At 41.6% G+C, this 16,513-nt stretch overlaps 1 protein-coding gene across 16 annotated transcripts in view; it reads left to right on the top strand.

Annotated features, from left to right (window-relative positions):
• Nucleotides 1–16,264, top strand: part of TCF12 (transcription factor 12) — a 160,986-nt gene extending 144,722 nt beyond the window's left edge. For 11 of the 16 annotated variants that reach the window (XM_038147085.1, XM_038147083.1, XM_038147089.1 and 8 more), the window contains 6 exons: nt 264–470; nt 7,046–7,160; nt 7,947–8,118; nt 9,109–9,341; nt 12,446–12,599; nt 13,973–16,264. In XM_038147085.1, the coding sequence (XP_038003013.1) occupies nt 264–470; nt 7,046–7,160; nt 7,947–8,118; nt 9,109–9,341; nt 12,446–12,588 (870 nt within the window). In that variant the 3' untranslated portion in view covers nt 12,589–12,599; nt 13,973–16,264. The remainder of the gene's footprint in view (nt 1–263; nt 471–7,045; nt 7,161–7,946; nt 8,119–9,108; nt 9,342–12,445; nt 12,600–13,972) is intronic. The other 5 variants (XM_038147088.1, XM_038147091.1, XM_038147100.1 and 2 more) reach the window with 2 other exon arrangements.
• The last annotated feature ends 249 nt before the right edge of the window (nt 16,265–16,513 follow it).

Below are 16,513 nucleotides of genomic sequence, written 5' to 3'. Positions count from 1 at the left end.
ACATTAACCTTGTAATGAGCTTCACTTTCAAAGCTGCCACCTATTTGTGGAATGAATGCTATCTCAAACAAAATCTCCAGATAATATTTTCTTTTTCCTGTTTGTTTGTAGTGCTGGTAGGTGCTCTCAAAGTCTTTTGATACTATTTTGATACCACATTTTATCTTCTATCTTTAATATCTCCGAGATAGACTCTGTTGTGGTGAGAGAGCCTGGGGGTTTATTCACTAATGGGTGTTCCTGTCCCTCTTGCATCCCCACAGCAGTCCCGGATGGAGGATCGCTTGGACAGGCTCGATGATGCCATCCATGTGCTGCGGAACCACGCTGTGGGGCCTTCCACAAGCCTGTCAGCTGGCCATGGAGATATCCATAGTTTGTTGGGACCATCCCACAACGGGCCGATTGGAAGCCTGAACTCCAACTATGGAGCATCCAGCCTTGTAACAGCCAACAGACAAGCATCCATGGTAATGATGTTATAAAATATGCGTGTGTTTGTGCAAAGCAACTGCAGCTAATGCACTGAAACTGTTGTAGAGCCTACTGAGGCAGAGCTGGGCTGTAAGACTAATATTTATCAGGAAGAAACCACTTGAGATTCTTGCGGAGGAAAAGATGGCAGACAGCTTGCACCTGCTATGGGTTTCCAATTAGAATGTTGGAGTGGGGGTGGGCAGAAATGACGGGGAGGAAAAAGATGGGAAAACTTAGACTTTGGCCTGGTCAGTGGCCCATAAAAACCTGCTGTGACCATATGCAGAAAGCTGAAACTTTCTGCTGAGAGTGTTTCAGCTTATACATGCATTTTTTCCAGATGTGTAATAATTGGCAGAACCATTTTCTCCTTGAAATGGTGAATAGGGAGATTGAATGGGAAAAGCAGTCGAGAAGGACTGAATTTCAAGTGTTCTGGTCTGGAAAAGCTGTTTATTGTAAATTGGAACTAGTCTTCAATAGCAGATGCTGGCAGAGGACTGGGAGGAAGCTGTTGGAATGTGGAACCATAGTGTGCGCAGGCTCAAAATTTAAACTTTTTTTCTAAATGAAAAGGAGTTTGAGCACAGCTGTAGTGTAAGTAACAATGAAAAGGAAACTACTTTCAGATTAATCCCCAAGAAGGGTGAAATAATTCAATCCATCTCTTTTAGTTTCTTTAAAAATGTGAACTGTTCTGAAAAAATGTAGTTGAGCTTTTTATAGATCAGAAATATGCTAAAAGCATTACACAGTAAACAAATCTATTTGTAGCATTGCTCACTTCCCTTTTTCTTCCTTTTCATTCCACCCTTCTCAAAAATGCTTAAAGGAAAAAGAGCTTTTAAAAACATGCTTGTTTTAGTGGTGCCATGTGTTTGCATGTTTACAGCGTAATTTTAAAGACCAGTTACATGCTGTGAAATTTTCTGTTATAAAACAGATTCACAGCTGGGTACTGTGTGATCAAGGCAAAATTTCACCTATCATCAAAATAATTAGGTACCCCAATTGCTGAAGGGTTTGTATTCTATAAAACAGAATTAGTTCCAGGCTCTCCCATTCGCACGTCACACATCCATTTATATTAATTTCAGGACCACTGCAGTAAACATCAAAAAGAAATGGTTGCTTTCTATAAGCTGTGTGTGTTTGGGGGCTTTGGGGAGGGGGTACTTTCCAAATGCACATCCAACTTTAGCTTTCTATACAAGTTCACAGTTACTTTTAGTAATGAAAGAAGTGATGCATAAGAACTTTTGAATTTTTTCATAGTACCTACAGAGATTTAATTTTAAAGAACGTTGTTAAAGTTCTACCATGTTCTAGGGTAGACTGAAATTTAGTCCTGTAAAAGAAAACTTTTTCCCCTCTGCTCTTGATGTGATGTAAAGTGAGTGACTGAAATTGCAGTGACAGTTTTTTTCTGTGACTTGAGGAACCTTCTGATACTGCTAAGCCAGACACAGTCAAACAAATCCAGATAGTCCCAAAATGTACCTAAAAATCTCAGTTTCTCTTTTAAAAAAGCTACGATAAATATTTTATCAACTCAGTTTTTATTAAAATAGGGGACAGTGGAAAACGACTCTCATAAATGGACAGAAGCTCCTTGATCTTCTCCAGTTTAATGTAGTTGTGTAACTTGAATGTAATACAGACCTAATTTATCATCTAATTATTTGACTGACAGAAGCTTGTCTGTTAGAAATAAACTTAAATTAGGAAAACAAAAAAAAAAAAGCCTGTACATTTCATCCTCACTTGGTGAAACAAGCTTGCAGATCAGTTTTGGCTTGTAAAGTGAGTCAGCTAAAGAATGTCTTGGATTAACCTTAATTTTGTTACATCAGAATAATTGGCTCCAACAGAAGGCATCCAGTTGTGGTCTTGCCCAGTCCCCAAAGAGCGCCCTTTGACATCATCTGCAATTGCAGGAGCTCAGCCTGACTTGGGATGCAGTCCTGAAATAGGTACAGAGCAGGGGCTGGCACATCTGGCTGTGCTGCAGACTGAGTGCTTTATTAGTGATGACTGCATTGCAGCAATGCCCCCAGGTATAAGGGGTAATTCTTCTTCAACAACCAGTTAATTTCAAACTCTTATTTACTGTGAGGTTGGTGCTCTTTGTAAATAGTAGGTAGGAGAGCAGAGGATTTGACACACAACCTGAACTGTAAGATCCAGCCTTCACTCTAGATTTAAATACTGCTTTACTTGAGATGACATCCAGTAAATTTTACGAAAATAATGAATATTGGGCTAACATAGTGAGAAATGTCAACATTGATAACGGTGATTACCTATTTTTGAAGTTTTGTTTGACATAGGGTCAAGCAATGTTCGTTGGAATTCAGCACTAAATGAAACTTCCTTGTTGAAGGAGGGTGGGATCTTTGCACAAAACATTTTTGCTCTTTAAAAAAAAGTAGGAAAAAAATAAATTTAATTTCCCTTGAAGATGATGATCTTGGCAGAAGGAGCTAGGAAATGAGTAATTTAACTCCTTTTTATGTAATTAGTGTAACCAGGCATGGTTTTATTTTAACATTTGCTTAATTTTTGAGCCAGATTTATTTTACAACTCTAGTTGACTTCATTTCCTGCTTGCTCTGAATGGTCTTGTTTTCTTTTTAGCTGGGCTGCCATTAGACTTATTCAAATAGATTTTTAATATCTCAAACTCATCAAATATTTGCTAACTGGCCTTTGAAGTTGATTTGTATTTTATTTCATGTATTATTGAAAAGTTAAGAAGTAATACTTTTTGTTCTTATTCAAGCTGCTTTTTATTTGTCATTGTAATACAATGGAAAAAGAACAGCCTGAACTGATTAAAAATAAATAAATAAAAGGCCTGGAAACTCAGTTAAGGATGAAACTCAATCTTGAAGTCAGAGGGTTTTTTCAGGTATAACAGGAATCTAAGAAAATTGGTGATCTCCCTCTTTGTGCCCTGTGCCTGCTCCAGTAGAAATGAAAGGCCAGTTAAGCAGCTTTGCCAACACCGACCTCTGCTCTTGCTCAAACCCTTCCCGAGTTGGTATTTCCCTGCAGAGATTATGCTGCCAGTGAACAACTCTGGGCTATCTGAAGTGTAAAATTCTTGATTACAATGCCCTTTTCATTGCCTTAATTATGCACACTTTGGCTAAAATGGTTTTAATGACCATAGCCAAACTGACCAGCTAGTAGGGCTTGAAAAGCCCTACTCAGACCAAGTGTGGTATTTTTGTTTTCCAGTTCTCAAAAGCTTTCCGTGCTAAGTGCTCAAAATGAATAATGTGAATAAAGTGTGAGATGCAGAACCAATATTTACAGGACAGAGATGTTCTTTCCCCACGTGTCACTCTCGGTTCTCCTACATGCAGTTGTGTGTCATCACTGCCCATGATTTGTCTACTTTTTATTTAGTTGCCTAAAAATACTTAACTGGTTTTCTGGTTTCAGATCCCAAATGTTACCACTTAAATCGACAGAAATATGTTCTGCCCTCAGATTTGGAGGGGTTTTTTTCTTTTTTATTTGCAAGTGTCAGTGGGGCTGCAGATTGTCCTGTGTACAAGTCTAGAAATGCATAAAAATGAATACAGTTGACCTGGTAAATTACAACAACGTACAGTCTTGTAACAGGACTATTGTTTTTCTCAACCTGGGGTTACTGAGGGACAAGTTTTTTGTGATTGCACGGGATGCCAGACCCGTGTTGGGTTGGCATTGTGTGGAGGAAGCAGGCAAAGGGCAGTGATGGGAACGCAGAGCGGGGTGCCTGCACAGCAGATCCGGGCGCGGTGATTGCCCTGGTCCCTGCTCAGAGCAGATCCCGGGCGCGGTGTTTGCCCTGGTCAGTGCTCAGAGCAGATCCCGGGCGCGGTGTTTGCCCTGGTCAGTGCTCACAGCAGATCCCGGGCGCGGTGTTTGCCCTGGTCCCTGCTCAGAGCAGATCCCGGGCGCGGTGTTTGCTCTGGTCAGTGCTCACAGCAGATCCCGGGTGCGGTGTTTGCCCTGGTCAGTGCTCACAGCAGATCCCGGGCGCGGTGTTTGCCCTGGTCGCTCCTCTCCGCTGTGTTCCCCCGCACACTCTGTGTGTGTCTGTGTGTGTGTGTGTGTGTGTCTGTGTGTGCTCTGCCTGCCTGCGGTGTGGCAGAGCCCGGCCTTCCGTTTGTCTCCCATTTTGTGTGCCTGGGAAGCTTCGAGCTTTGCTTGGGAGGAGAGAGAGGAGAGACCGTGGAAACACGGCTGGATTAGCGCCGGAGAGAATGAATTGGCTCCGAGTCAGTTTGCTTTCGGCCGAGCTGCCGCGGGTGCCGCGGGCCGGCGCTCCGAGGGCCGGTGCCTGGGCGCAGCCCGCGCTGCCGGCCGGGCCAGCTGTATGGAAATGGGAGCGCTCGGAGCCGCCGCGGCGCCGCGATCCCCGCACCGGGGCACCGCGGGACCCGCCGGCAGCTCGCTGCCCCCGGAGCTGGCCCTTGGCGCTAGGAAAGCGCCTGACTGGGAACCGCTTACAAATAATAGCGATAAAACACGTCGAGAGCTCGTTTGTTCCGAGCGCCGTGGAGCTGATGGCCCCGGACGCCTTTCAGAAGACTTAAAGGAAGCCCGAGGTTGTGCTCCATTGAAATGCAGATGGGAGAGCCCTTTCTCTATGCAGTGCGAGTGCAGGGAAAGGAAAGCAAACCGAATTTTCGAACTCGGTGTTTAAGATACTTGAATCTTGGGTAGCTTGAGGTAGCCACCGATCAGTTGTAACTGTAGCGAACAGAGCTTTTGGCCTCTGCATGGGATGCAGTGACTTTCAGCAAGTCATGTTGTTTGGGGTTTTTTGTTTGCCAGATTGGATTTTCTGGTATATCATAGATCACAGATAAAAACATCACTGTTATGGTCAGTTTGGTAACATTTTAGCTCTTAAGATTTCTGTGTAAATCCTGTTAATCTAAATTGTATGCTTTTAATTTGTACATCTTTGTTTCAAAGGTTTGGAACATGGACTTGAATTCAGGTTTTATTTCTCATCTGTTCTCTGCCTTTATCAGAACTGATTTGCTAATCTCTTGCGTTTAGATTAGCTCTAGATTTGAAAGTTGCCAGGGTTCTGACAGCTGCTGTGTTTGTACACAGCTTTAAGAAATTTTTGCCTTTTTTAAGAAGTAGATTTTGGAACAAACCTGGCCCTGAAACAATTAATAGTCTGTAACTTGAATAAAAGCACCCTCAAGTGTTAGGACTAAGCATGACCAGAAGAAGAAAATAAAACACACAACCTGCAAGGCAGAATTAGGAAAATACTCAGTTTTGAAAAGTTCAGAGTGAGAATGAGCTTCATGTTCCAGTTGTAAAGAGTGTTGTCTCTGAGGCTGAAAGACCCAGGCTCAGCTCCTTCCTCCCAGTGAGTTCATGACTCTTGCAGGATCTTGCAGGGCCGACTGTATCCAGAGTAGAACTTCTCACAAACAAAGCCTATTACACGCAGAGGAAGATAAAATATACTTGAAATAGCAACAGATATTCCGCAGTATACTAGAGGAGATTTTCTGCAGGACAATGGATACAAATAGCAGCCCGGAATGACCTGATATTAGTTGTGGGTTGTTGGGGAGGGGGGGTTCCCCCTTTCTTTTTTTGTTCCTGTGCATTAGCTTACAGGAACAAGTGTATATTAAACAAAGGATAAACTTGCATAAGGGTATTTATCTCTCTCTGGGTAAAACCCATACTAAGACATGAAAGGTAAAAGCTGCATTAATTACTCAAGAGGGATTCAAAGCTCAGCAGTTTACTAGGATTGAAGGATTTATTGAAAAACAGTGGTTCTCATGTGTAACTCCAGGCAATAAACCTATTTAATTAAAGGCTTAATCTTCTAGTTGACATGTTTGCTACTGTTCCAATAAAAAGCTTCATCTGTAGCCAGTTTTTGTAACTATACAAATAATAGTAGAATCCCTCCTCTTTGTTCATTTTAACTGTTTAATTGTATTATGTTGGTTATATTATAAATGTTTAAGAACTTTTGTGCCTTTAGAAATCAAAAGCTTTAAATGGAAATCATTTAAATACAGGCAGTGTATCTTTACCCCTTTTTTTGTCTACCAAATATTTTTAATAGAAGTTGATGACAGTGTTCTGTATTGAGCAGCAGTTTTTTAACAAGTTGCCTCTTCAGGTTAGGTATGCACACTCAAAGCTGTCTCACATAAGTATCATTAATTCAAGTTTATGCAAAATTAGAATTTTTCAAGACTCTTCATCTCAGTGCTTGCTGCTCAGAAATTAAATCCTGATGTATTATGAAGGCATAGGTGAAAAAATAGGTGGTAAGAATAGTTAGATACCTGGATTATTTTATTCCAAATAGGGTTATCACTGCTTGAGACACGGCCCAGTCCAGTTAGGTCTAATCAAGTGTTTCAGTGTAACAGCATCAACTAAATGTTTCCTTTATCCAGGAGGAATTTAAACCTGGGTCTCTAATCCAGCAAATACTTTCAGTGTTTTAAACTTCTGGTTTTGGACTATTTCTTTGAATCACATCTTTAATAAAAATCTTTGCTTTGCCTTGCTTTAGGTTGGGACTCACCGGGAAGAAGGTGTCAGCCTCAACAGCAACCATTCAGTTCTTCCCAGTACAGTTTCTGCTCAGAGCACAGAACTAAATCATAAAACACAAGACAGCTACAGAGGTAACTTCCAGGCTTAAATGCTGGATAGGGTCTGCAGTAGTTCAGAGCCAGTGAGGCTGTAGATCTTGGTAAAATGTCATCAGTGTAAGGGATAGGGGCATAGATAATGTTGGGGAAAAATTAATAGCAAATCTGATATACTGCCACTGTTAGGGACTCCTCCAGCAATTCTGAGGGCACCCCTCTATTTCCCAATATAATTTCAAGAGAAGGCTGCATTACGGCCATGTTCCTGCAGCTTAAAGGGGCCATGATGCACTTGCAGAGCTGCAGCCATTTGCCAGGAGAGCTGTGGAGTGAGATGAGACCAGAGTTCAGCGCAGCCAAGGGAAGGAGGTCATTCCACACTCGTGTTTACAGTTCCTTCCATTTTTAGCTGAAGAAGTAAACTGCAGAAAACAGAAGTCAGCTCCTTTTATTGGCATGCTAGCACCATTTAGGGGGTGTTGCACATTCAGCCTAAGCCCACACCTCGATGTCAGTGCAGCTTTGCCCTTAAATTTGCAGCCCAGACATCAGGTGCAAATTTCCTTACTTCACTCAATGTCCTTTTGTCTCAAACAGCGTTTTCCTTAGACCAAGCTGTTACCAATCAAGCTGCTCTGTGAGCTGTGATTGCTTTATAACCCATGACACATGTCCAAGTACAGCAGTGTTACCAGGATTTCTTGTTTCTGTTAGTTCTTCCTGTTGTCTCGGCTCTGGCCCCTCACTGCCATTCTCTGCTGAGCTCCTGGGCAGTGTTTCAGTGCTGTGACACTCACTCTGCTCTCTGGTTGCTTGCAGCACTGTCGGGTGGCTTACAGAGCCAGTCTGTGGCTATAGGTCCAACAGAAATCAAGTCTGAACATAAGGAGAAGGATGAAAATATCCATGAACCTCCCTCATCAGATGACATGAAATCAGATGATGAGTCCTCCCAGAAGGATATCAAGGTCTCCTCCAGAGGCAGAACAAGGTGCGTTGCTGACATATCGTGGAGAATCTGTGCTTTGATAATGCTCACGAGCACGTTGTCCTCACATTTGATAAATTTATTGCAAGGCTTTTGTGTTACTGTTCTGCATACACCAATAGGCAGCTGAAAGGGAGAGAAAGTTTATAGTATCTGTGTATATTTAAATACAAGCTAGAGGATTTGCTGGGAAAATCATCTGTCAAGTGTGCATTCCCTTACGCTAGTGCCGTGCCTAATGTCTGCCTGTACGTGTAAGCAGCAAAAGATTAAAGGGTCCTGCCCAGCACAGGGGACGGGACTATGTCACAAATTACAGATACTTTGTACCTGGGCCAGGGCTGCCCTTCTAGATCTGAGTCTGTGGCAGTGGAGAGCTCCAGCTCCTGACGTGGAGCCTGAGGCCAAACACTGTGGCTAAATATCCTCTTGAAACATTTGTCCCTTCCCAAGCCGCAGACACGAAAATGGAGCTGATACTGGGTAAATGCTTCTGGATCTGCCTGATAGGCCTGATACAAGCATTGAAATTGGAGGTAACAGTAAACAATCAGAATTTTGCAACCACAGGCAGCATAATCTGTATTAAGACATGTTCAGTGGCATTTGGTGTGTTCGTTTTAGTAGAACAGAGATTTTGCACAGTTTTAGACTAAATTTGATGAACCTATATTAAAAAAGGCTGTGCAACTTGATATCATTTCAGGCAGTTCAGGAATTCTAAATATAACTGTTTAGATCTACACTGAGTAGTAGAAGAAAAAATAGTTCTAGAATTTGCCAGTGTGGTCTTTAACAAAAGTAAAACTCTTAAATAAGCACATGAAATTGAAAATTCCTTGAATGTGTTTTTATGTAAGCCGATGCATTGGAAAATAGCAAAAGCTTTGTTGGAAATTATTTTATTCTTCATCTACTTGGAGTCAGCACCAGGATCACCTGTTTGAAATACCAGTGTTATTTCAATACCCTGTTACGTTTCCTTTCTTGCAGCAGTACTAACGAGGATGAGGATTTGAACCCAGAGCAGAAAATAGAGAGAGAGAAGGAGAGGAGAATGGCAAACAACGCCCGGGAACGTTTGCGTGTGCGAGACATTAACGAGGCGTTCAAGGAGCTGGGCCGCATGTGCCAGCTGCACCTGAAGAGCGAGAAGCCGCAGACGAAGCTGCTGATCCTCCACCAGGCTGTGGCAGTGATCCTCAGCCTGGAGCAGCAAGTGAGAGGTCAGTGGCCTCGGGGCTGGGGCAGGCCTGGGGCAGCTTTGTCCATGGGGCACCGTGGGGCTCTTGAAACCTGCTCAGCCAGATGCACGGGCTACTGAAAGTGTGTTTGCTGTTCTGTAGTGATGCTGAAGTTCTTTAGAAAAAGCAAGGAATCACTTAAAGAAAAAAAAAGGGAACACAGTGAGTATAAGGTTTATAATTTGACCTTTCCTTTTCCTGTTCAAGTAGTCTTCACTTAAGTTTTCAAGGTAAATTCTTTTTTTCAAATAGTGATTCATCTTGCTTTAAATTGTAACAAGCACTTGTTTTGTAGTAGAAAAGATTTAGCAACAATGAGAGATCTGTTTTAGGCTTAACTCCGCATAATTGAAATATTAAAATGCAGTGAATTTATTTGTGTTTTCATAAGATTTTGCATTAAACATGTACTGGGGAGGGAGGAAGCTTGTACTGTAATTGAATCAGAGCTGGGTTTGCATGAATCTTCTTTCTCTGATGCCTTCAGATTTTTCCAAGAATAAAACAACAGGCTTGCTGGTAGGTGCAGAAGGAAAACTACTTTTTGCCATTCATTCCTATAAGGAGAGATGGTTCTAGGCATTAAGTTTGGTTCTTCAACTCTTCTGTTCTTGTGAGTTGGTGAAGCCACAGTTGACTTCAAATGTTCATGTTTATTTTTGCCAAAGACATGTTGGAATTCTGGGACACCTTGCTCTCACTTTTGGTCAGCCCTGAGTCAGACTGGATGGTGGCTGGGAGTCCCTTCCAACAGAAATCGTCTCGTTCTGTGGAGGTGGCACTTCCCAAACGACTCTCCTCGTGTTTTGCTGTTTGGGACTCTCTAGCAGCCATCTTCCTTAGTGTCTCACTGATGGAAGTGTGTCAGTGAAAAGTCTGAGATGTGGATATGTCAGTGGTTGTATTTGCTCAGTGCACTACATCTTTGAATCGCTGATGTCACTGAGTGATAACCATGTTTTATTTTTGCATACCTCATTTTTACTTCCTTTTTCTCATTTGTTACTTGCATTTTGCACAGAAGATCCAAGCACGAGTTAGAAGTTTATTGGAAGGGGCTAAATAACTAACTTAACACAGACTCATGTACTTCATGCCGTAAGGATGAGATGCTGTCTTTTCAAGCACTTTCACTGATCCAGTTGTCAGTAAAGAAACACTGTCTCCAGCTCTTCCAAGGCACAGAGCAACTGTTCTGCAGACGAGACAGCAGCTGGGGCCATTGTAAAACCCAGTTTAGCATCTCTGAGAGTTGGGTCTCAGGCACTGTTTTGGTCTGAAAATGGTTGCCATGGTCTAGAAGATAAGGCTGGGCATTGCGAAGTCAGAAGGACGTTAATCAGGCATGGCTTTTGGGGTTTAAAAAGCATCAAGTCCATCTCCCTGCTCTCACAGATTCTGTAATTCACAGGAAGCTCCATGTTAATAAAACCATTCTGCCTCGGTCAGAGGACTGCCAGTCCCGGTGTCTGTGGTAGAAAACTTTTGCTAACAGCTCCACTGGTGCACTGAACAGGCAGTGTAAATGGAGAACTTCCCTTCCTCCCGTTCCCCGTGCTCCGTGTGCCTCCCGGAGAGAGGCCCTGGCTCCTGTTTGTCTTCCCGTCCCCCTCTGCACCTGTTCCTGCGAGCGAGTGACCGGGGCTTTGTGTGACACCCACAGGAGCTTGCACAGTGCTTTGTGTAATTGCATAAACAATTTCCTCTCTCTGCTGGTAAAGAAGCTTCTCATTTTGTGATTGGTGCTATTCAAAATGAACCATTTCAGATTTCAGCTCTCCGTGCAGGCCAGGGGTTTTTATCTCCATTTCCTAAATCACTGTAAATTAACTTCCTTTCAAAGTTTCCACGTAATTAAATCTTTAAAACTTCAAGGCAAGCCACATTTAGACAAAGAAAACTGTGATTAAGGAAAGTTAGCAGTTTTGGGGTTTTTTCTGGTAGACTCTTTAGGAGTGCTCATCCTTTAGGAAATGCAGTAGGAGGCTGCTGATAATGACTTTGGTGACAGCAGAACTATCAAGTCCATCCAAAATAGTCTCTGTTAGATGAGCTAAAAGGCACAGGGGTCACTAAACTGCAGTTACTAGAGGGGTGCCTGTGCAGTGCAAGAAAAGGGCTTGTGCTGTCTGTTCAGTTTTGGCAGACTCCTTGCAGTTATAATTGTATCTGCCATTTCCAACTGCAAAACAGAATGTACTGACAGCTAGAAAATACCTTAAAATGTTGATTAAATTCCACAGTGGAATATATTACATGTTTTTTGTGTGTCTTTTGGACCCCTGTGATTGACATCTTCTGTATTTGATTCATGAAAAGCCATTTTGAAGAACAGAAACAGCTGACTTTTAGAAACTGTCATTATTTGGAAATGAGATCCAAATCTACATCTATTGAAGCTAAGTGGGGAAGTGGAAACATACTGATGAAGATACCTTGATAGCTGGTCCACAGCTGGTTATTATAAAGTATTGGCTTTAATGTGAGAGGAAATAGGGTTTGGAAACAAAATAATGCTCCTGCCGTATGTGACTGTCATCACAGTCTTCTGATTGAACCAAGATGAGCACAAGGTGATTTCACAGATCGAGGCTGATGAGACCTATCCATTCAGGGTGTGCTGCCTCCCCTGCCCTAACTGCTGGCTAATACTGGGAAGGAAGAAGCAGCAACATTACTAAAACTGGTGTGATGTCAGCGAGGTTGGCAAGAATTCGGCCTACAACAAAACGGATGCGTTCAATTTTATTATAGTGTAAATTACAGACAGTTCTCATTTAGCACTTAAGTGTCTTATGCTGATAAAGGAGGTGCTTTTTAAAAGTTTCTGAAGGCGTACGTAGGCTGCTGAAAGGGTTTGGGCTTGGCTTTTTGTCTCTCTGGTTTTTTCAAATACCAGTTTAGGAGCTGTCTGGCAGGACTTTCAGTAGTGATTGTCTGCAGCTTTGGACACCTGTGGGTGAGCAGGGGGTGTCAGCAGCTGAAGAGGGAAGCTGCAGAGCTATTTTTACTCCAGGGTTCTTGTATCGATACTGCCCATGGTGTCAATCTATGGGATATTAAGAACTCTGATTCTTCTGTTACAGAACGAAACCTAAACCCTAAAGCAGCCTGCCTTAAGAGAAGGGAAGAAGAAAAAGTTTCTGCCGTATCGGCAGAGCCACCAACACCACACCCAGGAAGCCACCCTGGCCTGAGTGAAACTACCAACCCTATGGGTCATATGTGAACACCAGCCAGGTACGTCCGGGGATGGCTCTTGCTGCTTTGTGTTGGCCAAAGTGGGGACGCCTGGATACGGTGGGTTCAGTTCCTGAGCTGCCGGCAGCCATGAACTTCTCTGTGCTTTCACATCTCTCAGCAGAAGCAGAAGGCTGCAGATTTGTTTGGGTTTATAATAAAACCCCAAGAAATTGTCGTCAGTCTCTTTTCTTGCCTTGTTGCCAATGGCTACATCTCTTGGCTCAGGTGGCCTTCTTGGCATGACATCAGAGGAATAGTGAACAGCTTGCTAGATAAGCCAAGCTTATTAGAGATGAATTATACATCTTTAAATGGTCTAAATATCACATTAGTTGATTTCAAAATCCACGTATTGTTTCCCAGTGCTGGTACAGTCTCAGGGACTCCTCATCCCAGAAAGATTTGCTCTCTGGCTCAAGGCCAGTCATTCTAACTCCTCTCATTTGCCCAGCAGAGACTGGGGACTGTCTTAAGTCACAATCTGCATTGGTGAAGATAGTTAAGATTTAAAAGTAATGTTTGCAGCCTTGCAAGGTAGCCCAGTATGTAACATCTCATTGAAACACTCTCATGGGGAGGAATGAAGGAATATCAGTCTTTTCCGTTTATTCGTGTTGTTGGTCAGTTTTCTAAATAGTTGGGAAACCTTGATTTTAAAAGGAAAAAAATTGAGTGTTCCAGTAGACCTGTTTTCACTTTCAAAAAGAATAAAAAACTGGGTTCAGTGTCCTTGTTTTAATCCAGAACTTTACTGAATTTTATGGTTTTGGAGTTTTCTTCTTGTTGTGTATATTCTAATATATTCTAATTCTTAATGCTTTGAATTTCTCTAATTTGTCGTGTTTCATACAAGAGCAATTGGCTACTTTGGAATTGTCAGATAATTTTTAATTTACAGCCAACTTAGTCTGTTCTTTCCATATAAATATAAAGAACCACTTTCAAAAGTTTGGTGTCTTTGGTTTTTTAATAGCAGTGACTTTGTGGGTTGGCTGAAGTGCAGCGTTGACAGAAAGGGCTGTACAGGAACATGGCAATTTACCTTCAGGAGGGAGTGAACGTGGCACTGCTTGATTTGGAGAGCAAAGTCAGACACAAACTGAAGGTCTGAGATGTGCAGATTATTCTTTCTCCCTTACCCAGAGAGGCCCAGCAGAAGGTTCTTCAGAGTAATCTCTTCAATATATCGTGTTCAAGACGGATATCTCTGGAACGGGGGATTTCAGGGGCTCTCAGCGTGATCTTCTTTTGCACCTAAATGACTGAAAATGCCACCAAATCCAGTTCAAATTAGGTCTCTAGTGTTGATACTAAGCTTTTTAATTATTCTTTTCCTAATAACCTCTTTCTTCTCCTAAACCTCTCTCTAGAATTCCAGAATTATTGGTAGGATACACAGAAGGTGACCTTTCTTCACAAGGACACAGACAACTAACATTATATGAAGACACAAACCTGACAGGAGAAAACACTTGAAGCAAGAAACCCAAATGCAATCTTATGATCAAAGCTACTGGTCAACACCTGCATCAGGAGTGAAGATACAAGATCTTCAGACAGAATTTCAGCCCATGAGATACTCTGAACATATCATTCTGTTGCAAGCAGTGTGTCGCTTCTGCACAATCAGAGACTGTTGTGATCTCTCCACTCATTGTGGAAGTTGCCTTGTGCCTAAACTGAATTGACAAATGCATTGTAACTACAAATTTTATTTATTGTTATGGAACTGTAAAGGTCTACATATAAAGGGAAAAGTTAACATGTTAAAAGCTGATAAAATTTCAGCTGAATGCCAGCATTTACTAAAGCTGTTCACATTCAGAGAACAAAGCAGTGACAACCGTCGACCCGTAGCATTCCCAGCATACCTATTAGTGTCTTAAAAAAGGAAGGGAAAAGTCTTTTGTTGTCCTTTCCTCTCCTTTTGCCATATGACTAGTGTTTTCCATGCAATAGGAAACTATTCCTTGGTATAGCTTTTTTTATGTTATTTTTGATCTCTGGTAATCTGAACAGTTATGGTCACAGTTCCCCTTCCACACTGAGCTCTGTGCCTCAAGCCACTCAGAGGCCTCGTGAAGGCTGCAGGCTGGAGCAATACTGTGACCATAACATTTCTTGGATTTGAAAAGTGATTTTTATTTTCCCTCAGACTTTCCTCAAACATTTTTTTTTCTAATTATAAACAAAACCTTTTTAGGCTTCTAGGCTTCATAGTAAAGCTTGTAACGTGAAGTGTAAATTGGGTGGGGAGAATCTACTTTGTTAGAGTTGCTTTGTTTTCCGAGCAGTAAGTACTACATATAGTACATGTAAAGTGTTAGCTGTATGTAAGCACAAAATGCATTAAAATACAAAGGAGATTTTTTTCAGGCTGTAACTTTGGTGAATAGTAAAATCCTAAATTCACCGTGGCAGGTAGTGTGATGATATAACCACCAGCGAGGTGGGCTTATTACGTAATGGAATCTTAAGAGCAATGGTCACCAGTTTTTCCTTCCTGTACACGTTAACTATCATGTCATGTTGTATGGCTTGTCAGTGGAGAAAAAATAGTGTGAATCAAATGCAAATACCCCCGTCCCAAGCCATATTAGCATTAAACCTTTAAATGTTTCTCCACCAGAATAGTGTCCATAAGTATTCCTTTGTCACAGATGTGTTGAAATGGTTAAAATCCCTTTGAACTTCCATGGAAACTGTCTTCCACTGCAATGACCATGGGAGGAAATTTCCTAAGCCAAGGTTGTCTGAGCTATTGTTTATGTAGTGCATCTTTCATCACTGGCAATTGGTTCACACACAAAACAGGAACAAAACTATAGTTTTTATGAAGTCATTTAATTTGAAAGAACAAAAGATGGATTGATAAAATAAACTAATGAATTTAAGCTCATGTTCTGGATGGTTCCTAACAAAACAGTTTGTGGAATTAGTGGACTCATTTCTATTACTTTAATTTGCATATATCATCGAATAACACCTGATTATATCTGTGGCCTTGTTCTTCATTTCAGTGTTTATCAGCTAAACGGAATTTGTTGCTTATGACGTGTGAAAGTGATCACGTGCCACTGCCTGGCCTTTTTCCTTCTAAGCTTGTTGTCTTTTTGGCTATATTAGACTTTGCAGTATGCCCAGAAGCTTTCCTTCATAAAATAGAAAGAAAAAAACATTTGGCTTATTTTTCACTGTAGCTAGTCTTTTATACAATAATCTTGTAAGAAAATTTCTTGAATTCTAAATATTACTCTTTCTAGATTTTTGAAATCAAAAAAAGTTTTCAGTAAAAAGTTTCTTACTTTATTTTACTATATTAGGTAGTAAAAATGTAGGGTTATTTACCATAACCTGTTCATTAATATCAGAAATTTACAATAGCATTGTAAGACCATAGTAGGGTTCTAGCATACCGTGTAGTACCTATGGAGTATTGTAAGAGCTAATTGTCCGAGATGAATTGCTTCTCATCTTGTTCTCCAGTTTCCATTGTTGGTTTATTGCAGATTTGTACCCTGTGTCAAATTTCAAGGTATTGCTGATAAACCTTTCCAACCAGCAGCAAGAAGTTCAAAAAATTTCTGTCAATGTAACAGAAAACACTATGTATATAACATTTATGTAGCAATAAATGTGCCATCTTTTTTTAACATGGTAAATCAGTGAGTTTTTTAAATTTCTCTCTCCTCATAGGCAACGTGTTGCTGGAAAAACAGTGGCAGAACTCTCTTCTGCCTCTATCAGAACAAAGCCTGACACGTGCTCAGGGAGCAGAGCGCGTGGCAGGCACAAGAAGCGTTGGTGCTCCTGGTGGAGCCAGGCCAGAAGTGCCCAGCGCCTGAGGAGCAGCAGTGCCTGAGCTGCGTTTCTGCTGCAGAGCTGGAAGGGAATCGCACAGGCAGCAAAGC

The sequence above is a fragment of the Motacilla alba genome, chromosome 10 (assembly GCF_015832195.1).
Source record: "Motacilla alba alba isolate MOTALB_02 chromosome 10, Motacilla_alba_V1.0_pri, whole genome shotgun sequence".
Taxonomy (NCBI): Eukaryota; Metazoa; Chordata; class Aves; order Passeriformes; family Motacillidae; genus Motacilla; species Motacilla alba.
The sequence above is the reverse complement of the archived record's forward strand: the minus strand, read 5'-3'. Positions and strand labels throughout refer to the sequence as shown.